Here is a 25,135-nt window from a genome sequence, read left to right on the forward strand (position 1 = left end):
AGGCAGGCAGTTGCGCAAAACCTTGCTTTTTGTTCTTAGTCCCGTCCTTCTCTAATAGCAGGACCGTCAGAGCGTTTGCCTTCACTTTAATAATGCACAGGTGGAAGTAGTCCATCACGTGTGTATTAACATCAGACTACTAGGTGGTCTTAGAGCAGCTCGTCAATGCTCGATAAAGCGTTATTTATAAAACCTCTACCGGTGTCACTACCCAGCTCCAGATGAACTCATCGGTGAGGCCTTCCTTTGCTTTATCCCATTTGGTTTCGAAGATTGTCTCGAGGAAGATGCCGGATATTTATCAGGATAATGATACAACGAGCGATCAATTTATCAGAAGAAGATACAATGAATCTGATTGGCCAGAATAATATGTGCTACATTCATTCATAAAAATAAAAACCTTGGGGAATATCATAAATATTTGTGGAACAGGAAGCCACCGTCAACAGAGGGCTATTGTCGACGCGTGGGTCCCTCGACGTCACGCGCGCAGTTCACCACCACGCACACAAAATGTGCATCGTGATAGTTTGTACACTGCACCAGTTATGGACGAAGAAATTTCCGTGGGCGGTTCAAGGTGTAGATTGACTTCTCGAGTGGATTTAATGTGACTAAACTAATGACGTTATTTAACAGGCATTAAGCAGGGTGAATATCGTCCAGAGCAGCATTCTACTCAGCTGGAGCAAAAACGCAGATGTGTGGGTCGGACAACTCGTTGTGTTGAGCGTTTCGTTGTTGCTGACATTGGATATGCAGCTGTTGGTTTCTGAAGTGTTGATAATTGGTGCCGAAGCGAGCACATTGACGCTCAAGCTTGGCCGATAGTGCTCTAACCCCGCTCACATACAGAGGTACGCGTCAAATCTGCATCACCATGTTGTCAGCTCTAATCTCTCGCACACGATACTGCATTAAATGTCTACTAGTTGACACTGACAGCCTTGGATGGAAGAACTTTATTGCACCTTCAGGCATGGCATTCATTACCTAGCGTTAATTATTTTCAATATTATGTGTATATTCCGTTGTTTACTTGTAGGTTTTGATCTCCCTTTCATATTCTTCGCTTTTTCCACAGGCAACGAATAGACATTCTACAACAACGTAAATACCTGGCACGGTACTTACTCCAGCTACCTCTATCTCCATCAGTGGTGTCGTGCAGCTCCTCACGTTATGACCGGCTTCTTTACAGCGGCTGCATGTGTACGTTGCTCGTTTGCTTCTCCGCGCGCCCTTCACTTGCGAGTTGAAAAACTCTGCAATTGCCTTGCTATCATCATCGCTGTGTACATCACTAGACACACACTGACTAACTATTGGAGCCGTTGACCCAGCACATTCACCTCGGTTTGGAGTTCTTCTTTTACCGGTTGCAAAGTCTCTGGCTTCTTTCGAGCGCTTGCGTGATTGACCAGCTTGACGATATAACGGTGGGGGCTTGACTTCGTTTGTCTGCTCAAGTTCGTCAAACAGAGGAAGACTGATAACAGTGAAGTCAAAGGCCTCTACCATTTTCGACACAGTGTAAGCTTCATGGAAGTAGTGCTTGACATCATAGTCCGGAAGTCCACTATTTGTCTGCCTTGATCTCCAGAAAGCGACTGCCTGCATGTGACGGCAAGGGACTTGCATTTGTTCAGCAACAGTGCATCGAGTGCAAGTTCCACAATCCATGTTTACTTCGTAGAGATGTGCGTCCCCACCTAAACCGCGGCTACCGAAGGCGTCAAAGACGTAGAAGAGAGATTCGTCTCTTTGCACGACTGTCTGATGAGCTACCAGTTCTTTCTCCTTTTCGAACTCCTTCAGAGCGTGAGGAGTGATATCACAACTTGCACTATTCCACTCCTGGACGAGCTTCTTACGCTTCTGCAAAACTTTGAGTGCTCTTGTACAGTACGTCATGACTGAACCTAGCACAAGTTGGGTCCGCACACGTCCCCATAGTAGCCCGTTGTTCTCTCCTTCGACAGCACTCGTAGTGCGGATACCAAACAGAGGCAAAGCGTCGCCGTGCTTTGGGACAGAAGACCAGTTATCGTCTATCCACTTTAATTCCTTTGTTGTTGCCTTCATATTACCGACAACACACCAATCTGTGGGATGAATACTGCTAAGGTAGCTCCAAACGTGCTCCTCCACGATCTTCCCCGCGAAAACCTTTGAAATTCCGGCAGGATGCTTGGATGCTATTTTTTTTTTGATGAGCTCATACCCTTCGGTTGTTGAAGCGCCTTAAAGCGAAAAAATATCGTCGTTTACGGACTTCAAGTTTAACCTCAGAGATTTGAATTTGTCCATGGTGTTAAACCTGATATGCAGTGTGCAGAACTTCAAGTGTATTTTCATGTTGATGCGAAGCAACAAGGCTTGAGCTGCTAGCTGTTTTCCTCTGTCGCAAAACGCAGGCCGAATGCTCATCTTTATACCAGCGACAATACAGTTCCCGAAAAACCAGGCAAAGTTGTCGACGGTCTCTTTGTGAACGTAGGCCACTGTAATATGCACATTTTGCTTGTTCCCGTCTATACCAATAATTGTCAAACAAATGCCATTGTACGACGGATCCTTCATGTGCGTGCCATCGCACTCCCAAGCAGGTAAAAATGCGTCTTGCACATTCACAGCACTACCAATAGATAAAAAGGCTCTATAAAACATTCCCTTTGAGTCCAACTGACAACAAACCCGTGAACCAGGGTTATTCAGTGCAAACTCGCGTAGATACTAGGAAGGCGTCCGTACTCAGCTACCGGGTCAAATGGGTTCTGTTTTTTTGCTTGTGTAATGGTACGGTAGGCCATTGCAGGTTGCTTGGAAATGTCGACACCGTAAATTTCACTCATTGTCTTTACTACCCGCGCTAGTGAAGTGCTATGACCAGGAAGAATAGCTCCACGAAAACCAAGATGCTCCAGCGGAAACTCAGCAGTCATTACAGCAATCCCAGGGCAAAGTTGTGCGTGTTTAGCTCCATTTTAGGCCCTGTTCCGCAAAACCTCTAGAGGTGAACAGCGGATTTGCTTTTCCTCTGGGTTGAGACATTCCGCTGTTTCGGAGAATCCGCTGGAACCGCATGCGGAACACCCAGATTTCAATCTATTTGCCGTGTAACGAAACTCTGCAATATGATACGTGAAATTATAAAAGAAAATAAAGTTTATTAGAAAAAGAGATGAGCAAAAAGATCTCAGATTCAATCTGAGTCTGAATTGTCCGTCAGCAGGTACTGCTCTACCATATATCGGCGGCTTTCGTCGTCCATCCCATAAAACATGGTTGCCGCGTTCGGTTGAGTTGCTAGTAGCTTAATGAACCTGAAGCGCTGGTGAACTGGGACTTCGTCCGTAAACATATCCTTAAAGATTTTAATTGCTTCGTCCGTGCAGGTAAGGTGTCGGCTTTTGATGTGTCGAGTACTGATAGAGGCCGCAATCACCTTCTGCGCGTCAGCCATAGCTCTCATCGAATCGCTCATTTTTTCCCCAGTGGTCTTAAGTCGTTTAGGTGAAGGTCCAACAATTGACACGTAATCTGTACTTTGACGGCGAGAGGATCGACTTCTATCAGTTGTTTCTGACCCTCCACTGTCGTTATCGATATTGCGATTGAGCCCTGATATGTTCTGAGATCTGTATTGTTGCTCGACATTGCATGCCTCTCGTTCTGCTGCACTTCTATCGTCAGTCGAACCTTCATCGCCGGAGTCGTTGCTTAGTCCACTCAGAGACGACGGTGCCGGTCGTGCAAGGCTTATAATATGCTCATCGTAAACAGCGAATGCACCGGTTGCAGCGGTGCGAGACATAATTATGTCCAGTTCGTGGTACATAAAGAGAGGTCTGCTTTTGAATTCTTTTGCTTGAGGGTACACAGCGATTAAGTCGTCCCACACAGAATCTGGAGCCGTAGGCATCCCTGTGGTGGGGTCCCACCCAAACCCACTGTTTGCCTTCATTGCAGCGTATGTCCTGTATTTCTTTTTCAGCTCTGCAATCTTGCTCTGCAGTTGCTTTCGATCTCGTGTCTGGCCGGTCAATAGCCCGTCGTTGAATGCTCTGACAATGCGATTCCAATTCGCTTTCTTGAAGTTTCCATTGTATGAATCACCAAGCCGCACGACTTCATCTAAGACAGCGTTGATGAAGCGAGCTGTAAGGTCTTCAGTCCAGCCAAATGTCATAGCTCACAAAGCTGATGATGCCGGAGCTGTGTTGGCTTTCGACAACTGAAACGGGTCCAGCAATGATTCGTAGGCCCTCCCAAAAAAACAGACTCTCCAAAAAGAAACCTTGGTTGAGAGTTTGGATATTTTTAGTTTTAGCGCAAAGATATTACTGTGGGTGCAATACCTGTTTTTATATTCTATTATTGGCTTATGATGCCGACAATTTCATCCAGAATGCTCATCGAACCATTCCCTAATTGTGCTATGGACGCATCCAATGAGGAAGGCAACATATCGGATGACGGAGAAGAAGATCAGATTGTGCTCGTTATGACAGGACTAACGTCGTACTGGTCGTATATTCGAGCTCATTTTGCAAAAGAGGGTTGCTGTACATCGATACTAAGCGGCGCTATGTACTACGAGGAGCTGTTAAACAGTCGAAGTCCGATACGCTTCTCGAATGTCGCTCGTATGAGTGTACAAACGTTTCATTTGCTACTTCGTGAATTAGAAACTACCCGATTGCTACCATCAACGTCCAGAATTCACAGCGGAGAGCGCTTACTAATTTTCCTGTTCATACTTACCGGAAAAAGTAATCGAGCAGCACAAGATCGATTTCAACATGGGCCGGCGACAATAGGCAGGATTGTTCGGCAATGTTTAGCAGCAATTAAGGCTCGATGGGATAAATTCGTTTGTCTCCCCAACAGTACAACCCCCGTCGAGATTCAGCAATCTGCAAAGTTCTTCCCCTACTTCAAAAACTGCTTGGGAGCTGTAGATGGAACTCACATCCCAGTGGTTCCTCCCGCTTCAATTGCGCCGCGGTTCAGAAACAGAAAAGGTTTTCACTCCAGTAACGTGCTTGGGGCGTGTAACTTTGCAATGGAATTTGTGTATATCCTCCCTGGCTGGGAAGGTTCTGCACATGACGGTCGAGTACTAAAAGATGCTGTTAGTCACAATTTTCATATCCCGAAAGGTACGTAACCTCACTTGTCATGAAAAAAACTTTACCTAATTTTCCTATTGATGCGGCCTGTGTAGGTAAATACTACTTAGGAGATGCTGGCTACGCGTTAACCAGCTACACAATGACTCCTTATAGAGGAACACGTCATCATCTTAAAGAGTTCGGCGATGGTCAGCAGAAACCACAGACAAAAGAGGAGTTGTATAATCTGCGTCATTCATCGCTGAGAAACGTTATCGAAAGAGCGTACGGAGCTATCAAATTCAAGTTTCCAATTCTGCTACACATGACTTCATATGCGCTTGCAGACCAGATAGGTCTAATACAGGCCGCGTTCGCAATTTTCAACTTCATTCGTCGCCATGGCGATGAATGTTCAGACTCAGACGGGTCCACCAGGGAAACCGAAAACGTAAGCGACGAAGTAGAAGACGCAGGGGACACACATACGGACGCTACGGACGACAGCGATATGAAGAAGCTTCGAGATGAAATAGCATCGATGATGTGGCAGAACTACCTTGTGACTCTTGGTGGAAGATACGGTGAGGTCGTAGTGTAGCTAGTTTTACACCACTGAACAATTTACAGTAATGCCCAGCACGTGCACAATGTATAAAAGTCTGCGAGGCTATTCCACGCAGATCATATTTGCTATTACAGGGCTTTGTCAGTCCACTCGCTAAAATAAAACTCTATCTGACCGAATTCGGGCGGATAGAGGATAGAAGATTTCGAATCGATTTGCTCTCGAATCCGCATTCGGAGCACGCAGAGTTTTGAGTGATCCGCTGGATGGTAAAATTCCGCTGAAATGGCCTCAATCCGCTGGAATTTGTACCTGCGGAACAGGGCCTTAGAGATATACCATGATCCACTTGGAATATGTGAGAGTTTAGTTGTAGGCTTTTTCCGCCGCTGCATGGTCGCTTCTTCATTAATTTTCGATTGACGTTTGCGTGACAAAGCTATAAACCAGCTACAACCGTTTTTGTGCTCAGAACACAGCCATTTTACGTGGGTCCCGCCACCTCCTTTCTTCCCCTCGGCATTTTTGTTTATGTTAAAGGCGTAGTGTTTGATAAAAGAACCTGCCGTCTCCAAACTCACAAAGTGTATGTGCTGGTCAGGTTCTGCATATCCAAAGCAAGATTTCAGATCAAACTTATGCGCCTTACCCTCTGAGGAGCGCATCCTAACCGGCGAAAGCTTATGTCTGCAGTTGTTGGTTTTTCTACCAACCTTCGTACTAACAAAAGGTTTATACTGGGAATACCTCAGAATACCCAAACAGGATTAATTTTAACTAGTGCAAATATAAAGACCTCGCCATTTTATTCTGGCCAATCAGATTCATTGTATCTTCTTCTGATAAATTGATCGCTCGTTGTATCATTATCCGGATAAATATCCGAAGATGCCATCAAACGAGTTCTTCACCGAACGCATGACAGACTTTAAGCCCGCCCTCACGATCGCTTTGTACGTCAGACGATAATCAACCTATCGGGTGTGCGTTTCATGCAAGATGTCCTCCACCGTCACAGCAAACTTTCAATACACCATGTAGGGGGGTCACGTTCCATACTGGCCAAACTCGATAATGAACTACTTCTCCCCCCGCTGATGAGACTCTCGTCTATCAGGTCCTGCTCACGCCTGCATTACGACCGCCTTTCTTGTCCTTGCTTTTAGTTGGCTTAGTTTGACCGCTTGTGGAATTGAAACTACCACCGATTGCCTCAATCGTAGCACTCGATCAGTGCTTGCTGAGCTGCCGCAGCAGCAGGTATCATGTTCATAGACGTAGCTGGGATTCTTGAGCACTAAAGCTAGCTTTGTAGTGGGATCCGAAGGAACACAGTTACCACGGAAGCTGGCGCTTCCTTAGAAATTTTGCTTGCATTGTTGTCTGCTATTTCCAGAATAATATAGGAGAGATTCTACACCTTTTCAACTTCAAAATGGCGACAGGTAAAATCAAAGTGACAAACGTAAGTTCAAAGTGACATCGAACATAGGAGCCAGCAAAGCCAAACTTGATATTGTCTTTATTCTTGATATTGTCTTTATTCTCCTACAGGCATATCTTTCATCTGGATCGCACGCGCATGGAACTTCATGGTGTGCAACGAGCACTTGTAGCAAAGTTCTGGGGTGATAGCTTCGAGTACGAGGAGGTCTGCAGCCAGCTTTAGGTAGCTTTCACGGTGCGCCTTGATGGTGAGGTGCGGTGGGACGCGTAGAATAGCTTGACGATGGCGCGACATCGCGCCAATCTTGGCCTTCGTGAGCTGCACGGAGAACCCGTCGAACGGTAGCGTCGTCGTACAGCATTGCTGTGTGGGTAGGAAGCACAGTGAGAATTGCTACATGAATGAAAGGCAGTGCGGTCACAAACTGCAGCAACAGTGTCCACTGATTCCATCGACGCCGTACAGCCAGCCAGCGTCCACCAAAATTGGCGGGAGTAGTTGCCGCCACTTTTTGCCTCTTTCATCTAATGAACTCCAAACGTAAATACTCCCATAAATATTAAGTGTCAGTGTCATGTCACTTTGAACTTACGTTTTGTCACTTTGATTTTACCTGTCGCCATTTTGAAGTTGAAAAGGTAGTCAGATACCTACAGCACTCTCTAGCTGGCTGCCTCAAATCTACCCACCTCTCAGTCTTATTCTACGCCAGCAACAGATGGGACCGTCCTAGATCTCCAGCGCAGTGTGTGACCGGGTCTTGAAAACTGTCGCCCCACTACAACTGGTGTAGCATACATCGCGACACAGCATTTCCTGCGTTTGCTTCATCGTTTTGGGTGTGACATAGATTTACGTGACCACACGCCTGTATCCGCGGACTGTTCGATCTTTGGGGACTATTGTCTTACTTATCCGGCGTTACATTACGCCCCCAAATACTAATTTGTCCCTGGTGTTGTCTACTGAGTACTCGTGACGACGAGAGCGGTGACGTATGATTTTTTGTAATTGATGCGGAAGGACTCTCCGGAAAAATAATTCCCGGTCCTTTTCTAATTATTAGAATGATTTCAAACACAGAAATTAATACTATGAAAATAGTGCTACCGGTATAGTATTTCCCATGAAAATACGCACTGGAAATACTGGTATCGATGCCGCTGTCATACCGGTTACAATTACCGGCTTCAGCTTTCAAGCATCGAACGAGCGGAGAACCTTTACAAAACTCTGCTCTTTATAAAATCCGGGAGCACAGATTCGTGCTCCAGCTCGTATGTCATTTTTTACAGCATGATTGGTAGACAATTGCATACATGATCAAGTCAAAAGTACTGTCAATTATAAATATAATGTAAGTAACGAGCTAATAAGAAACTGTCAAAGCGCGTTTTTGCAACGGGCACTGCTCTTGAGTTTTTTTATGTGCTTCCGGCTTGATTCAAATGCAAATAAGTAAACCTAGTATCTGACACCGTACTACACCATTTCCCGGCCAAGTTACCAGTTTTACCAACCATCGTGCAAATGGCCCGTTCTTGTGAGATCTAATTTAAGGCTGTGTGGAGACACACCATTTTTAATTTTAGGCTACGACATTTGGCGATTTGCAAGAAAAAGCCACTTTTCCCACGACTTGCATTTCTGCCCATCACACTTTTCAAGCAGGTTGCAAACCTGGTCAAATACATAGAGCCCCACACAGCCTTAAATGAGATCTCACTAGAACGGGCCATTTGCACGATGGTTGGTAAAACTGGTAACTTGGCCGGGAAATGGTGTATTAATAGTGTAACTTACACGGTAAGAGCAGCGTATTCCGCAGACGTGTTTGCGATTCATATTACGCACAATTAACGATGTTTACAAACATGTTTGTCTACTTGTGCTTCTAAACTCGACCAGTTGTTGTCACCTCTACCGACGCATCTTCTTCCAGCAAAGATGGAGTGCGCTGCCTACATAAATAAAACAGTCGGGCTTTAGCTCTAGGATTGACGACGTGTACATCAAGCAGCGCCACTAAGCCGACAAAATTGCTCTAGCGTTTAAGATATTTTAAGAAACAGAGTGCTAACGGGAATTTTAAAGTGTTTGTGTAGTTTAACTGTAGTACAACACAAACACTCTAAAATTCCCGTTAGCAATCTGTTTCTATAGCACGCAATCAAACGTGTACAGTATCACGACAGCGAAGGAATCCTTTACTAGTAAGGATGTCGTTGTTCTGACGACATTTTGACCGAGCTATTTTCTTATTACGTAACCAACATATGCAAACTTGTTTGCGCCGTTGGTAATCACCATAATGCTCCCTGATTCTTCAAGTCAGTCCATTAGTTGCTGAACACCGCACACACCTCCGCGAGCTCCCTGATGAAGTTCAAGATTCACACCTTCGTCGCCCTCTTCGGTGTCGTCGCGACCGCCGTCACGGCTGGGGACCCGTTCTATAAGCCACCGCCGTATTGTAATTTCTCGACGGGCTGCCAGACCTTATACTCAGAAGCGAACCTTGCAGTCAGCAAGGTATGCCGTGACGAAGGTAACTCCGGCGATGACTTCCACACCTGCTGCATCAATAAGTGCGGCTCGACTGCCGCGTCCATTTCGACGAATGTTGAACAAGATACCAAGATGCATCTTAGCTAAAACTGAAAGCCATTTGTGACTTACTTTCCTACGACGTGCTTACGGTTGACACTTTCATAACCACCCTGGTACTGTACCTGGGTGGTAATGAGAGTACCTGTTAGTGTTCCTGATGGAGATCTCTAGCCGCTAGTTTTACACAACGTGTTTTCTACTCGCTGCTTGTAAAATTGCAGAATTTTCGTAATACTCGAAGTAAAATCTTAATTTCCGTCAGAATTGCTTTAAAAAAGTGCCGAAATTAGTAGGATTTGGTTAAAAAGCACGTCGAGTTATATTTATTTGCGAAAGGGATACCTCGACAGAGCAATTTGCTGTTGATGTAAACAAATTGAAGTGGACCGGGTCGCTGTCTGTATCCTCATTGCCTCGACGCTTACCAATGCTTTTTCTGGCAGCGCTTTACGTTCTGGCCATCGTCGGACCTGCGGCATTCGTAGCTTGAGTCGGCGCAGCAAGTACTGCCGGTCCAGTTCTGTCCGTCGCATTGAGATTCGTTGGTGATCGTGCACGACCCTCCATTGTTCCCATTGTTCCCATTGTTCCCATTCCCATTCTTCTTCTGACAGCGCTGGACCAGGCCATTAGTATCCCAGCGGCATTCGTAGTTGGGATCCGCGCAACAGGTGCTGCCGGTCCAGTTCTGACCGTTGCACTGAGACTCGTTGGTGATGGTGCACGAATTCTTGCTGTGGATTCGCAGGTGGACGGACGCCTGCTCGGTTGCGTTAACGACTGAAAGCGTCGCGATCATGGTGACGGCGAGAGCGATGATTTTCATATTTGGGGTTGGAGTGAGGCCTTGAAAGCTGGATGAGACTTGCTCGGTAGATTGTGAAGTGGGCTCTACACGGACTGATTTCCATGCCAGCAACCCATTGCCCTGGCTTTTAGGATCTGACACGTCAAATCTATAGAAGAACCGCTATCTGAAGATCCGAGTTGATACATCGATTTTAATTATATCAAGTATGAGAGTTATATAAAAAAACGTTTCTTTAAAGCTAATAAAACCCAACGTGTCAGGATTTTCAAATTTAGTACCTCGCAGAAAACATGTTTTTAAAGACCACTTTTTAAGTTTATCAAAAATCACAGCAAAGATTCTATTTATAAAACATTTTCTATAAAATATGAGATTCTTTGCTCAGTTATATTAGCTTTAAAAAACTGATAAAACCCAGCAGGGATCTTACACTAGAACAAACTCATCAAATGATATTCATGTGGAAGAGCTGAGCTCCGTCACTTACAGCTAAGTCAGAGAGTATGAAGGAGTGCACAGCACCGGAAACCTGCTACATCTTAGTAAAGCGCCTCGTGAACCAGTCCGCCGCGTTATACTTACGCACGACGGTGGTGGTGGTGGCGCTTCTTGTTCTTGGCGCAGCGAAAGTCTGTTCCCTTGGGCTGGCAGCTCTCACCTGTCGCGCAGAATGGGTACCACCACACATTGGTGCCATCATTCTGGCCACAGAGCTCTCCCTGCGGAAGAGTTTCAGGCTTGCACTGCGCGTAATGCAGCGAGTGGAGGACGCAGTAGCTCGTCGGGTTCGAGCAGCCGACATCAATACTAGTGCAGTCTTCCCAGTCGTCCACGTAGCTCGAGTACTCGACGTCCCCCTCAATGTAGCTACCGTCGTCAGAGTGGCTGTAGTCGTCGTCACTGTTGCTATCCTCCGAGTCAGCGTGAGCGACCTTCTGGCATCGCTTAACGTTCTGACCGTCATCCGACTTTCGGCACTCGTAGGCAGGGTCGGCACAGCATGTGCTGCCGGTCCAGTTCTGTCCGTCACACTGGGACTCGTTAGTGATGGTGCACGATTCATCCGTCTGGGGAATCTTCTTGTGGTGCTTCTTGTTGGTGCAGCGGAAGTCCGAGCCCCCTGGTTGCTCGGACACTTGTCGTACTTCCACACATTCGTGCCGTCATTCTGGCCGCACAATTCACCAGCCGGTAGCGTGCCAGGCTTGCACTGCGAGTAGTAGTTAGAGTGCTTGACACAGACACTGCTGGGGTTCTTGCACGCTAGTCCGCCAGTGCAGGCACCCCAATCGGCGACACCGCTACCGGTTCCGGTGGTGCCGGTAGTGCCGGTGGTGCCGGTTCCCCCCGGGGTTTTCTTCTTCTGGCAGCGCTGCACATTCTGGCCGTCATCCGACGGGCGGCACTCGTAGTTAGAATCGGCACAGCAAGTGCTACCGGTCCAGTTCTGCCCGTTGCATTGGGACTCGTTGGTGATGGTGCACGAGCCCTTCTCGTGGATCGTGTGCTGGTTGCAATCGCGCTTTCCTGATTTCAAAATCGGAAGCAGCAATCGGAGAAAGTACCCACCGATATGTAGCTTCTCGCCATCTTTGTTTCGAAGCACTACTCTATCTTCACACTCAGCACAAATACGTGTTTACATTAAAGTTTCAAAAAGAGCTCCGAGCGCATCTGTCATGTTTTTCATGTTGGAATCTTAAACAAGTATCAAATTTTGGACGAAAATTACCCTGCTAACGCCTAGCTGGTGGAATCAATACTTCCATTTTACTTGAAAATACAGAAGCTAAATACTTTGCCTGCCTTGAAAATACATAAAATCCATTCACTAGAAGACTGCTGACTGTACGTGCTTACCCTTCTTGGACATACCAACCTCAGGTGCCGCATCGTACGGTGAGAAGTAAGGTTGTGCTGCCGTACCGCTCCCTGCTGCACTATTCTGCGTCTGTTGCGTCTCCTTTGAGAACTTGAACGCGGTTCGTGTCGGCGGTGGCGAAGGAGGTTGGAAAACCTTTGACTGCGAGTGATTATGAGGCGTCGTAGGCTGACTCAGAGTCGGCAGGGACGTCTGTCTCCCGACAATACCGGAACTCGACTTCGGTCGCTCGGAGACGTTCGCTGAGCCCCCAGATCGGTTCGTATTCCCTTCGTTGAGCACCTTCTCGATCGTCTTGGAGGCTTGATGCCATTTCTTGGTGATCTTGACGTTCTCCATCGTCCGCATGATGAGATCTCGCTGGATCTTGGTCCGAATGGCGAGCTGTTTACGACGCGTCACGAGCGATTCCTTCTCGTTCAGCATGTGCTGCGTACGTGCCTCCGTGTCCTCTAGTCTCCGCAGCATCTCCAGTCGTTGATACTCTTGCACCCTCTTCATCCGCTCCACCTTATCCGCCTTGAGTTGTGCCTGCAGCTTCCGGTACTCACTCCGCAGAGCTCGTTGCTGTTCCTGGCTTCTCTGCACTTGTTGCACATTGCGCTCGGTTTCCCGCTGACGTTCCAGCAGCTCTTGTCTCCTCCGAGCTTCTTCTCGTCGAGTCTCCTCCAGCACCAACTGCCGTTTCTTCTCCAACGCCAACTGCTGCTGTGTCTGCAGCTCTCGTGAACGTCGCTCCTCTTCCTCATGAGCTCGTCGAACCGCCTCACTAGCAGCTTGTTTACGTTGAATTTCTCGCTTTCGTTGCGCCTCCAGCTTCTTCGACGCACGAAGATTCTTTTGGATCCGTTGCGTCACTTCCCGACGTCTTGTATCCATCGCCGTCGCCCGTTCGGCTCGCTGCAGCTCCACCATTTCCTCACGAGCTTTCTCGGCCAAGTCGAGCTCCTTGAGTCTTGTCTGGATCTCCGTCTGCTGAGCTCGAAGCAGAGCTTCGGTCTGAGCTCGGTGCTCTTCCGCCTTTATCTTTCGCTCTTCCTCTCGCTCTCTGGCTTCCAGGCGACGTACTTTATCTTGTCGAGCCTTTTCTTCGGCCAGTGCGCGGTCGCGAGCAGCCAACTGTGTAGCCATCTCCTTGCGTCGCTCTTCTTCGGCATCCAGTTGCGTTTTCTTCTTGATCTCTCGAGCTCGTTTCTCGACTGCCAACTCCTGCGCGAAGCGTACACGAGAACGCTCCATGGCTTCGTGCTGTCGCTTCTCGCGCTCCATCTTGTCGGCTGCTTCTTGTTGCAGTCGGTTCATCTTCATCTCGAACTCGAGCATTTGTTCCAGCTCGCGTTCTTGTCGTTGTCGTACTTTTTCAAGTCGTTGTCGCTCGATATTCAGCAGGGACGAGGAATTCTTCGTGGCCGACGAGCTCGAGGAGCTTGACGGTAGCCCGTTGGCACTATGAGAACCTTGTTTGGGGCCTGAAATGGCTACAAGACGCGACGGGATGACACCGCCTCGATCCTCCGCCTCGAGTAGCTTCCGCTTTTCAGCTCGTAGAGTCTGCATCTCCTCGTGTCTGCGTAGTGAATACGCTTCGTAGCGCATACGCTGCACGGCAGTCGTGACGTCTGGATCGTAAAAGGAATCCAAGTCGCGGATTTTGAGGGTTTCCGGATTCACCCCACAGCGTAAACAAGCTTATGCTGATCGAGGTGTCAGTATGATACGCTCTGGAGGAGGATTGAGCCCCGACGACCGAGCATTGCTGAGTGTCGCAAACACTTCTTCAATCGCATGAGCTCCCGGTCCACGTCGCTTTCGGATTTTCGTCTTCTTGGGCTCTTTATCGTCCTGTTTGCGGTCTCCAGTGGTGATTTCTTCAAGATCCAAGTGCATCGTGCTCGGGTGTTTAGTGTTGTGGTTAACTCCAGAACGCACCTCCACGGCGCTGGACGATGCCATCGTAATACTCACGTTGTAATCGTCTTCTTGGCAAAACTTAAAGGAGTTGATGGCTTAGAGCGAGCGAAATGATCTCCTTCAATTGCATGAGTTGCTTTTTATAGGCAGCGAAAATGGCTACAACAGCATCTGTAAATGGCTACACATGCATTAAAGTAGGTAAAAATAACTTGCATTTCATTTTTATCTCTCTTGCTTGCATACATGGCTACGGTAGCATACAAAGTGCTGTGAAGTAGTGACGTTTTAGCAGGATGGCACTCGAGTTACTTGCTGTTCCTTGTGGAAAATAGGCACAGCGCGCACAACCCGACCCACAGCTTGCGTTTTCCCTTCACGTAGCACTAGTGGCAAGTCTGGACGGATATATTCCGGCCAGTACATGAACTCGAAGCGGCACATTGTAGTAGCAGGCTGCAGTTTGGTTGGACTGGAGCTAGTCAGTCGCACGATCTTGGCCATTTGTCGTACTTGACCTGTATGAATTACGGCCTCAAAGTTCTCGCGAAACGCGCGAGCATCCGGTAAGAAGTGCAACTCGGCGTCAAATTGACGTGTAGCCATCGGTCGAACACTCGGATGGACGAGCATGGTGCCTTTTCTGAGACGATGGAGAGGCGGAGCGGTGGCCAGAAAGCGAATCAGCACAGCTCCAGTCTCACCAGCGCTTAGATTTTGTGCTGCCTTGTGTTGCACTTCAATGCTCTCGACTGCTACCTCGCAAAACTGACCATCAGCATCAGGTCCGAGCAGCATCTGCTCCCCTACGCACAGCGTGCCAGCATGGACAAGTCCAGTCACAATGGTGCCTGCATCTTCGATATCGTACGCTTGAGTAACCTGGAACTCCGCTGGCGTCTTGGCTTTGTTAGCCCACAAGCGCTTCGGCTCCAGCATGGCCAGATACGCTTGCAACACGTCCAGACCAATGCCGTCTACGTTCGAGATCTGGAAAACCGGTACTGTACTAAGTTTCACGGGGTCGTCCTGTAATGTATCCATGTTTGTTGGCGCCGAAAGAAGTCGTTGACAAGGACAAAACGCCTTCAGGAGGTCTGCGACCTCAACGAGACACTGCTGTATCCGCTCGTCCGTCACGAGATCCGTCTTGGTTACTACCACGAAGATGGCTACATTTAGTGCAGTAGCGATTTTGAGATGTTCACGTGTCATATCTCGGACGCCACGGACAGCGTCGACCACAAGCATGGCATAGTCTGGGAACTGTCCTGCCAGTCCTGACGCTGTACTCTTCAGGTATTTCTTGTGTCCTGCTAGGTCACTCAGAGTGATAAAGCTTTCCTGTTGTTTTCTGGGCTTTTGCGTCTCTGTATCTTCGTCATTGTCGCCAAAGTTGCAAGTGGGGAGCTCCTCAGTACAACGGAAGTGTCCATCTGCAGCAACAGCGATCGTGTGCTCGCTGACACTAGAAGTGCACCCATTTTCAAGCTCGTGACGATGGCGACACACCTGCATCCTGGCTAGACCAGCTCCGTCGTCCAGACATCCGCGTGTCAGTACCCCCACCAGCGTTGACTTTCCACTCTCAAAATCTCCGATCAAGGATACTCGAAGTCTCTTAGTGGCGCTGTGTTGCAGCACCCTCGTGACCTGGATCCTGACTGCCTTGTGGCTAGTATCACGTCCCGCACGGAATCTTGACAGCGACATCTCTGCATTAACCACACGGCACATGCTAATGTCCGTAATAGGCAAGTATTAGTATATGGCTACATTGGCCACTTCAACGTTTTGTAGCCATGTGAAGATGAGTACACACTCCCTACCGCGCTAGTGTCCCCAGGGAGCGCAACATGACGTCCTCTGCGAGGCCTAACACCTCTCCATTATCCTTTACACCGACCTCGTAGAAGGCGGTACCTCTGCCTTCGTTGAGACGCCAATGCATCTGTGTTGTCAGTTGGCGTAGACGGTCAGGTGACGGCTCCAGCAGTTGCTGCTTATACTCGACGTTGCCCTCCTCCACCTCGTCGGGTAGGCGCTCGAATCTCTCAAGGGGAGCTGGGGAGGCGTATTCGGCGTGTACCTGGCGGCGCAAGGCCACCAGCCCGACGTCCGCAAGTGTTGCCATGTTGGCAAGTGCGAGAGCGAGTCGAGCGTGCTTCGCGAAACGGCAAAACTACTTTTTCTATTAGGGTATCAAATAATACACGCTCAAAAACTAGGTAGAGACAGAGATTTGTGTTTATTAATAAAAGGCTATAAGATGTAAGAGGAGCTCAATTTTCATTCAATCGGATTAAAGTGACCAACACTCATAGAATGCTTGTCTGCCTGTTGACGAAGTTTCTTGTGTGATAGAAGACGAGGACAGACACCACAAGAATCAGTGGGGCTGTGCTAAAATAAGCCGTGGCCAAAACTCCGAGAGCACGTTTGACGGAAATTCCCTATTGATGCCCTACAGTTAAACGTGTTTTTAGTCGGAATGTTAAAACCAGCTAACATGATTTCAAGAACAGGGTCTCATAATATGATAAATATGAGTCGTATCGATAGTATCTGCCTGTCGTCATGCGGACGGTGGAGAACGTCAAGATCACCAAGAAATGGCATCAAGCCCCCAAGACGATCGAGAAGGTGCTTAATTGAGGGAGTACGAATGGATCTGGGGGATCAGGCACGTTTCCGAGCGCCCGAAATCGAGTTCCACTCTGAGTCAGCCTGCTACACCTCATGATCACCCGCAGTCCAAAGTTTTATAACCTCCTTCGCCACCGCCATCACGAACCGCTTTTAAGTATACGGAAGGAGACGCGAGAGACGCAGAATAGTGCGACAGGGAGCAGTACGGCGGCACAGCCTTACTTCTCAGTGAGAAGTTCTCTCGGAGATCCTGAGACTGGCCTGCCAAAGAAAGGTAACCACTGACAGTCAGCAATGTTCTAGCAGATATATTTCAGGTATTTTCAACGCAGTGTTGCTGCTACCTTACAACTGGTGTTATGATGCAAAAACGGTAATTTCGAGTATTGATTCTACCAGCTAGACGTTAACAGGGTAATTTTCGTCCAACCAATTTGATATTTGTTTAAACGTCCGATTCGAACAACGCCATCGGAGCCCTTTTCGAAACTTCGATGTAAACACGTATTTATGCTGGGCGTGAAGATAGAGTAATGTTTCGAAAAAGTTTGGTGAGAAGCTACAAATCGGTGGGTACTTTCTCCGATTGCTGCTTCCGATTTTGAAATCGGGAAAGCGCGATTGCAACCAGCACACGATGTCGATATGGCAATTTTCAATAGCTTCGTCAATTGCGAGCGGTGTACGTGACTCAGGGCAATTCGCGTACAGCCACTTAACAGTGGCAAAGCTGCCATGGTTCGCTGCCTGGCGCATCACTTCTTTATCGCACTCTTCCGCCCAATTTGAGTGCAGCCATTGCACGACTTCGAGATGATTATTTTTTGCAGCCCAAATCAGGGTAGTTTTGGTGATCGCTTTTGGGTAATAAATATGAAGCCATTTTAGCACTTCCAGATGTCCATGCTGTGCAGCGGTATTTAGGGATTCGGCGGAGACTTCTTGTTTGACATTGGCTTGGACCCACTTGAGTGTCTCCAAATTGCCACTTCTCGCAGCCCAGTATGTTGCATTATCTTCGCGATACCAATCAGTGTCATATTCACGGATTGGTCTATGAATAGTTTCCCTCGCGCGCTTCAAAATCATTGGGTCCAAATCATGCAAATAAAGTAGCATCTTCAAGTGTCCATCGCTGATCAGTCGAGATACTACCCAGGCTGGAGTTTTGTACACGCGTCCTTCTGGCCAAAAATGTCGAAGTAGCCATTTCACTGAAGCCAAGTTATTCTTCTTGACAGCTTTCATCATAGCGACTTCGTATCCATCAGTCCAACCTTGTTCGTAAAGAAACTGCATCACGAGAGCATGATCGTGGTCGGCAGCAATCTTAAGGAGGGAAACATCTGCTTGTGGTAAGGGAAAATGCCAATTAAGGGCCGTTCAAAGGCCAAAGTAGGCCAATGTCAAATTGTAAGCTTCCAATAAAAGCGATGATACCTGTCGATACAAATCAATTTAAAAAAAGTTATACCTAGTAAACTTTACAATAAATTTTGGTTTAAGAAATCATTCCAGATTCTGCCATAATATGCTGGTGTTTTTAGGTGTGATCGTTGGAGAGGCGGACAGTGCGTTCATGGTGAAACTGGACGAGGGCGTCTCAGTGGGCAAGTTAAAGAAGGCGATTCTAGAAAGAGCTTGAAGGACGTTGGCGAGAGGATGGTGCAGCTTTTCGTGGCCAAGACGAGTGATGGAAAGTGGCTGGAAGCTGAAAGCAAGGTCTCGGAGGAACTCGGAAGTGGGAGAATTCCCAACTCGATTTTGGGCGTGACTAGTGGGAAAGCTGTAGAGGCGACGAAGACTTTAAAGAACTGGTTATTTACGGAGAACAGAATGGGTCAACCTTCTTCTAATCAAATTCACATTTTGGTAAAGGTGAAGAAAAACCGGCCTTGTGCGCTGGGTCAACGATCTGCGGAGATGAACGACTCAAGCAGGATGAGCCTTTATCCAAGAAACAGAAGATCCCGAAATACATTACATCCACTGGACCACTGAGGGAAGACGACTACTCCGTTCCTTTGGACACTATCGAGGCTTTTAAACGAATTCGACATGGCTTTTCAGGAAATGATCATCCAATTTATATGCTATATGGCCCTCGTCAATTCGGGAAAAGCACGATCGCTCGTGGAATTGAAATGTTGTTTTGCGGACATCCGAACATCATATCCGTGTATTTCGAAGTTTCTAAAGAGATCGCAAGTAACGCGGTCACGTTCTGGAGCTACTTAGGGAAAATGGTTGACGCGGAAAGCGAGTGTCATGATTCGACTTCGCTGTTGATGCTAGTTACAACGTACGCTGGTCGCGAGAAAAAGAAGTTGTGTCTGATCGTGGATGAAATGGATCGTTTGTTTCAGAACCCCGATTTGTTAACCAGCTTCCTGGGACTTCTTCGGGTGTGGAAATTTCAATCGCCGAGCGTCTTCCTGGGGTTTCTTGGGGTTGGAAATTACGAGCTGCTAAATCATCACATGGTGTATCGCGGCGATGATGACTCAAGCCCCTTCAATGTTTCTGAAACGATTAAAGCTGAAAAATTCTCAATTCTTCAGATGAGTGTCTTCTTTATGGAGATTAAGCCGCGTTATCCATTTACAGCCTCACTTGTGGTGGGAATCATGGACCTTTCCGGTGGGGTGCCCGGTGTGCTGGGATCACTTGTTCGATTCACGGCTGATGAAGAAAAATATCATCTTGAGCTCGAAGCATGGGAGAAGTGGTTCTCTGGATTGCTGTTTCCCATGTACCTGAAAGAGTACAATCGAAGCTATTATCGTATTCTTCAAGATCTAAACAAGCTGGATGACACCGAGTGGTGGATTCTTGAACAGGTGCTTGAGGGAAAGGACAGTGTCAAGGCAAGGAATGCAGATCGCTTGCTCCATATGGGAGTTGTGGTAAGAATAAGAGGCACTGATGAGGTGGCCATTGTCTCGCCGATGATGAAGCGATTGTGTCTCGAAGTGCTATCCAAACAAGATATTCGTGAGCCATGTGATAATTCGCAGAGTTTCAATTGATAAATAGAGGGGTTGCTAGTCTGAAAACGTTGTTACGCTCTTCATTTTTCTTCCGGTTATATGATGCCGATTTTTTTAAGCCTCACTCACAAAAATGAAAGCACTTTATGTACCTCACACCATTTTAATCTTTCAATATTATTCCCGCCCATCATTTTCATCCCAAAAGCATGGCAACCCGTGTAACACCGGAGCTGCTGGGCGCGTTGCAGCACGCACCCGAGCGCATCCGCAACATCTGCATCCTAGCGCATGTGGACCACGGCAAGACGACGCTCAGTGACAGCCTCGTGTCGGCCAACGGCATCATCTCGGAGCGACTGGCTGGCAAGGTAAGCGAAGGTGTAAACTGTATCCCAAGTGTACCCCTAAAATGTACCCATGTGGTAACAGGTGCGATATCTGGACAACACGGAGGAGGAACAAGTGCGTGGCATCACCATGAAGTCCAGCGCTATCTCCTTAGTGTACCAACCCGAGCTTACAGCCGACAAAGATCCGGAAGCGCCGTATCTCATCAATCTCGTGGACTCTCCAGGCCATGTGGACTTTTCCTTCGATGTATCCACTGCAGTTCGACTCTGTGACGGCGCCTTGGTGCTTATTGACGCAGTAGAAGGAGTATGCGCGCAAACACACGCTGTTATCCGTCAAGCTTGGAAGGAAGGCATCCGTCCATGTCTAGTTATTAACAAGATGGATCGTCTGATCTTCGAGCTGCAATTCTCGCCCATGGAAGCTTATCAGAGACTCAATCGCATCTTAGAACAGGCCAACGCAGTACTGAGCTCCATGATCAGGATGGATGTACTCGAGAAGTACGACCAAGAGGCTTCTATTGGAGACGAGAACGGTACAATCGACGCAGACACCGATGACGAGGTGATTTCCAACGAGACGGAGCAATTAGAGAACGAAATGCTGTTCTCTCCATCGAACAGTAACGTTATCTTTGCTAGTGCTACCGACGGCTGGGCCTTTGGTATCGGATACTTTGCAGCTTTGTATGCGAAGAAATTAGAGCTGCCTGTACGTGTGATGCGCCAAGCATTGTGGGGCGAGTACTACTACAACCACAAGAGCAAGAAGATCGTGAGCAAACCGCCCACGTCTAGTAGCCAGACGATGTTCTGTTCGTTCATTCTCGACTTGATCTGGACGACGTATACGACGATGACGAAGCCGGTGCAGTCGGATGCGGACTTGGACGTGTTACGGAAACTCACACGACAACTTCGGATTGCCAAGCTGGTTTCGGATCGTGATCTGAAGCAGACGGACCGGAAGAACGCGACTCAAGCGGTGATGAGGAAGTGGCTGCCGTTGTCTACGACCGTGTTGAAGATGGTGACGCGCGTTCTACCGAGTCCAGTGGCTGCTCAAGTAAAACGCGCCGACAAGTTGTGTACGATCTCGTCCGACAAATCGCTTCAAGTCTTCCGGTCTTTGCAATCCTGTCAGACTTCGGATGATGCGCCGCTTGTTATTTACATTTGCAAGGTCATTTCAGTGGAGGCCAATGTGTTATCGGATTATCACCAGTCCGGACTGGCTGCTACAGACGAGGTCTATGTCGGCGTGGGTCGGGTGTACTCTGGTGTGCTTCGAGAAGGCCAGCCGGTGTATGTGATGGATCCCAAGTTCCAAGGCGTATCTGGAGACGTGGATGTGGATACAGTGGACTTGAATACGGTGAAACACGTCACACGTATTGACAGCGGGGTGGTGAAGCCGTACATGATGATGGGACGTGATCTACACAAGCTGGATCGTGTTCCTGCTGGTAATATCGTCGGTGTTGTCGGTCTTCAGGAACATGTTTTGAAGACGGCGACGTTGTCGTCAACCCTGGCGTGTCCTTCGTTGACGAAGATGCCGTATCAAGCCAAGCCGATTGTCCGTGTGGCCGTGGAACCTGAAGATCCGCGCCACTTTGGCGCTCTGGAAGCTGGTCTACAGCGTTTGTATCGATCTGATCCTACCGTCGAAGTCCACGTGCAGGAGACTGGCGAACATGTTATTGTTGCACTGGGAGAGCTTCACTTGGAACGATGTATCAAGGATTTGAAGGATCGCTTTGCAAAAGTCGCAGTGCAAGTCTCCGAGCCTTTGGTGGGTTTTCGGGAAAGTATCGTGAACGGAACGATCTCTTCGTTCCAGGAGCACATCGTGTTCAAAGACCTTCTCAATCCCGATACAAGCAAGGAGGACGCTCTTGATAAAGACGAGCACTACGCTGATACGCAAGATCCGAAACGTGCGTTGGGAACAACTCCGGATGGCACGCTGACTCTAAAGCTGCGTGCACTCCCATTGCCTCTTGACACTGCAAAGCTATTGGAAGAAAATGCGCCACTGTTGAAACGTATCACACACACCAAGAAACCCACAGACGAGACAGAAACCAAGGAATTTGACCTGGAATTGGAAGCTGCTGCACAGGATATCGCGGCTTTCCAGAAAAAATTGGAGAAATCGCTCCAATTGAGTGACCACAGCTTGTTAAAGTCGCTACCAATGCACCAGATTTGGAGCTGTGGCCCTCGACGAGTAGGTCCGAACATGTTGATCAACAACATTCCAGGATACCATTCGACTGGCTGCCTATTCCCGTCATACGCAACACAAGTTGAAGACTCAGAGAAAGCAGAGCAGATCCGGAAACTGGAGAACAGCATCGTGACGGGCTTCCAGATGGCCTCCTCGGCTGGACCTTTGTGTGATGAACCGGTATGGGGCGTCGCGTTCATCGTTGAAGACGTCGTTTTCCATGAGAAAAGCGACGATGTGTCAGATGAAGAGGCGAGCAAGTACGGACCGCTTAGCGGACAGGTAATCTCCATTATGCGGACCACTTGCCTCATGTCCTTTGTGAAGCAGCCTGTGCGGTTAGTAGAGGCTGTGTATGAGTGCACAGTGCAGTGTCAAGCCGAGCAGCTCGGCAAGTTGTACAGTGTCATCTCGAAGCGACGAGGCGATATCTACTCGGAAGAGTTGTCCGATGGGACAGCGCTATTCACTGTGAAAGCTCACTTGCCAGTCGTGGAAAGCTTCGGCTTTGCCACCGACCTGTTGATCCAGACGTCAGGAGCTGCTAGTAACCCACAACTCATCTTCTCACACTGGAGTATCATCGACATGGACCCGTTCTTCCAGCCGCAGACAGAGTTGGAGCGAGAGGACTTTGGCGAACGCGTCTACGAACACAACTACGTGAGACGATACATCGAAGCGGTACGTAAGCGCAAGGGTCTGTCGCGAGATGAAAAGATTGTTGTGCACGCCGAAAAACAACGCACTCTTAAAAGATAAGACGCTGGATGGAGACGGGGGTACTGTAGCAATAATATCTCGTTTGTTCCGGCTTGAAACGGACAAGCGACAATCTCGAGGTGAGCTAAAATTATCAAGTGTCCAAGTAGACTCTTTTGTGCATGTTTTATTTTAATATTCAGTCTCGTGATGGCCCCCGTTCGGGTAACTCCGACTCGTGGAGATGGTACTCGCGCGCTGATGGCTTTATCCAAGTGGGCTTCACGTCATGCAGAGAAGCACTCGTTGAGCTGGAAGAAGGTGATCACTCCAGCTGCTCTCATTGAGAAGACTCATGCCCGACAACTCGATGCGCGTGACAAAGTGTTCGAGCGCCATCTCCCGTTCTCGTGGCTGCGGTTCTTCATCGGAGCTGTGTCGCTAGCTCTCGTTTTCTCCGACGTCTTACGCTCCGGTGTGGGCGTGTCAAATCTTCAAGATGTGTACCCATCACTGCAGCCAGACGAAGTGGTAAGTTTTGATACATCGTGGAACTATTTAGTGTTTGCGTCTACCGAAGAGGAAGCCAGAAAAGGCAGCACAACAGCACGTGTATGGAGCTACAAGTACGACTCGACTTCGATCACGTGGCGAGCATTTGCACGTTTCTTGTCAGCTCCAGACTTTCCGAATTGTTTCTTGTACACTAGTCAATGCCCCACACAGAGTTTTAGCGGCGAGGTGGCATTCCGGATGATCGACTCTCTTGTGGACGTCATATCAAGGATAAACAGAGATTTCGGACTCCAATCCGGACCGGTGGGACTGACGCTACGCTCAGAAAACGAGTATATCGATCGACTTCACCAGTTTATATTGCCGACATGGTTTATCAACATTAACTGGCGCACCAACCAGGCATTGTATTATTCTCCAGAGCTACTTGCAACGACAAATGCTCGTTTTATTTGTTTCCCGATTATTGGGAACAGGATCCGAATGCCGCGTTTTTGTCATGAGCTCTGGACAAATTTTGAAGGATCTTGTGCTCCTGATGACGCTAAAGGCAGAAGTGTTGGGTTGCTGCACGTACACACCATGACACGTGTTCGTGACGTCCAGCGTCGCTTTCCGAACGCAACATTGGATTTAACACTTTTAGAAAGTCAAGAAGACATGCAAATATGTCGAGGAGGACTCACGTCCCTCGGGTTCAAACGCTCGGATGTGAGTGCCATCGTACGTGCTCGAAACTGTGTTGGCAAAGGAACAACCCGCTCTTGCGAAACAGTTTTCGTCGAAGATTATCGATACGAAACCGGATTATTATCTTCGGACGTTGTGCAGTGGTATAAAGTAGTGGCAGCTCTGAGAAGCATCGGACAAGGCTACTTCTTGTTACGTGGTCTCGGATTGATGCTAAGCTGCTACTTTGTTCACGGTGTTACCAAATCTCAGAAGAAAATACCCACCTGGACTCGAATGCGCAAAGCTCGCCATCTATTTATGAAGGTCCCGACGCAATGCGTAGTGTTCGGTAGTCCGTTCCCCGTGTCGTGCTATGTTTTGGCTCATTTACTGGACGCTCCTTTTCCGTACGACGTGCTAGAAAGCCATTTTTTCTCTCAAGGTGGCGTGTTGGACATCCATCTCGAAGCGTTTATCTCCTATGCTGTTGTTCGGATGCGAAACGTGTGGATATACGCGTTACATGGTGGTGACTGTAACAACCTCACGTTGGCTAGCACGCAGTAACTAATCGAACAGCGGTATTATTGGCGTCCCGGAAATTTTTACTTAGCGCATTTTCAAGTATCACGTTGATCGCGCAGTATCGCTCGACATCGTTTAGATCG

General features: G+C 48.1%; 6 protein-coding genes and 1 pseudogene across 6 annotated transcripts; 4 read left to right on the forward strand and 3 right to left on the reverse strand.

The window, feature by feature from the left end:
• Positions 1–2,089: 2,089 nt before the first annotated feature.
• On the reverse strand, positions 2,090–2,858 carry PITG_16551 (uncharacterized protein; the record flags this gene model as incomplete). The annotated part of the gene is made up of 4 exons (XM_002897525.1): positions 2,090–2,125; positions 2,173–2,220; positions 2,275–2,660; positions 2,729–2,858. 4 exons carry the CDS (start codon positions 2,856–2,858, stop codon positions 2,090–2,092), a joined length of 600 nt encoding a protein of 199 aa, XP_002897571.1.
• Positions 2,859–9,514: 6,656 nt separating this feature from the next.
• PITG_23077 (small cysteine-rich protein SCR91) lies at positions 9,515–9,790 on the forward strand (the record flags this gene model as incomplete). The annotated part of the gene is made up of 1 exon (XM_002897526.1): positions 9,515–9,790. One exon carries the CDS (start codon positions 9,515–9,517, stop codon positions 9,788–9,790), a length of 276 nt encoding a protein of 91 aa, XP_002897572.1.
• Positions 9,791–11,134: 1,344 nt separating this feature from the next.
• Positions 11,135–11,936, reverse strand: PITG_16553 (uncharacterized protein; the record flags this gene model as incomplete). The annotated part of the gene is made up of 4 exons (XM_002897527.1): positions 11,135–11,635; positions 11,693–11,700; positions 11,768–11,811; positions 11,854–11,936. 4 exons carry the CDS (start codon positions 11,934–11,936, stop codon positions 11,135–11,137), a joined length of 636 nt encoding a protein of 211 aa, XP_002897573.1.
• A 2,701-nt stretch (positions 11,937–14,637) lies between these two features.
• On the reverse strand, positions 14,638–16,483 carry PITG_16555 (GTP-binding protein, putative; the record flags this gene model as incomplete). Its single annotated transcript, XM_002897528.1, has 4 exons — positions 14,638–15,358; positions 15,434–16,087; positions 16,179–16,393; positions 16,439–16,483. 4 exons carry the CDS (start codon positions 16,481–16,483, stop codon positions 14,638–14,640), a joined length of 1,635 nt encoding a protein of 544 aa, XP_002897574.1.
• A 2,100-nt stretch (positions 16,484–18,583) lies between these two features.
• PITG_23078 lies at positions 18,584–19,376 on the forward strand (annotated as a pseudogene; the record flags this gene model as incomplete).
• Positions 19,377–20,197: 821 nt separating this feature from the next.
• Positions 20,198–23,339, forward strand: PITG_16556 (elongation factor Tu GTP-binding domain-containing protein, putative; the record flags this gene model as incomplete). The annotated part of the gene is made up of 2 exons (XM_002897529.1): positions 20,198–20,359; positions 20,421–23,339. The coding sequence occupies 2 exons, from the start codon at positions 20,198–20,200 to the stop codon at positions 23,337–23,339; spliced, it is 3,081 nt and encodes a 1,026-aa protein (XP_002897575.1).
• Positions 23,340–23,489: 150 nt separating this feature from the next.
• On the forward strand, positions 23,490–25,038 carry PITG_16557 (uncharacterized protein; the record flags this gene model as incomplete). Its single annotated transcript, XM_002897530.1, has 3 exons — positions 23,490–24,047; positions 24,129–24,985; positions 25,032–25,038. The coding sequence occupies 3 exons, from the start codon at positions 23,490–23,492 to the stop codon at positions 25,036–25,038; spliced, it is 1,422 nt and encodes a 473-aa protein (XP_002897576.1).
• Positions 25,039–25,135: the final 97 nt, after the last annotated feature.

This window comes from Phytophthora infestans, genomic scaffold (assembly GCF_000142945.1).
Source record: "Phytophthora infestans T30-4 supercont1.44 genomic scaffold, whole genome shotgun sequence".
NCBI classification, from domain to species: domain Eukaryota; phylum Oomycota; class Peronosporomycetes; order Peronosporales; family Peronosporaceae; genus Phytophthora; species Phytophthora infestans.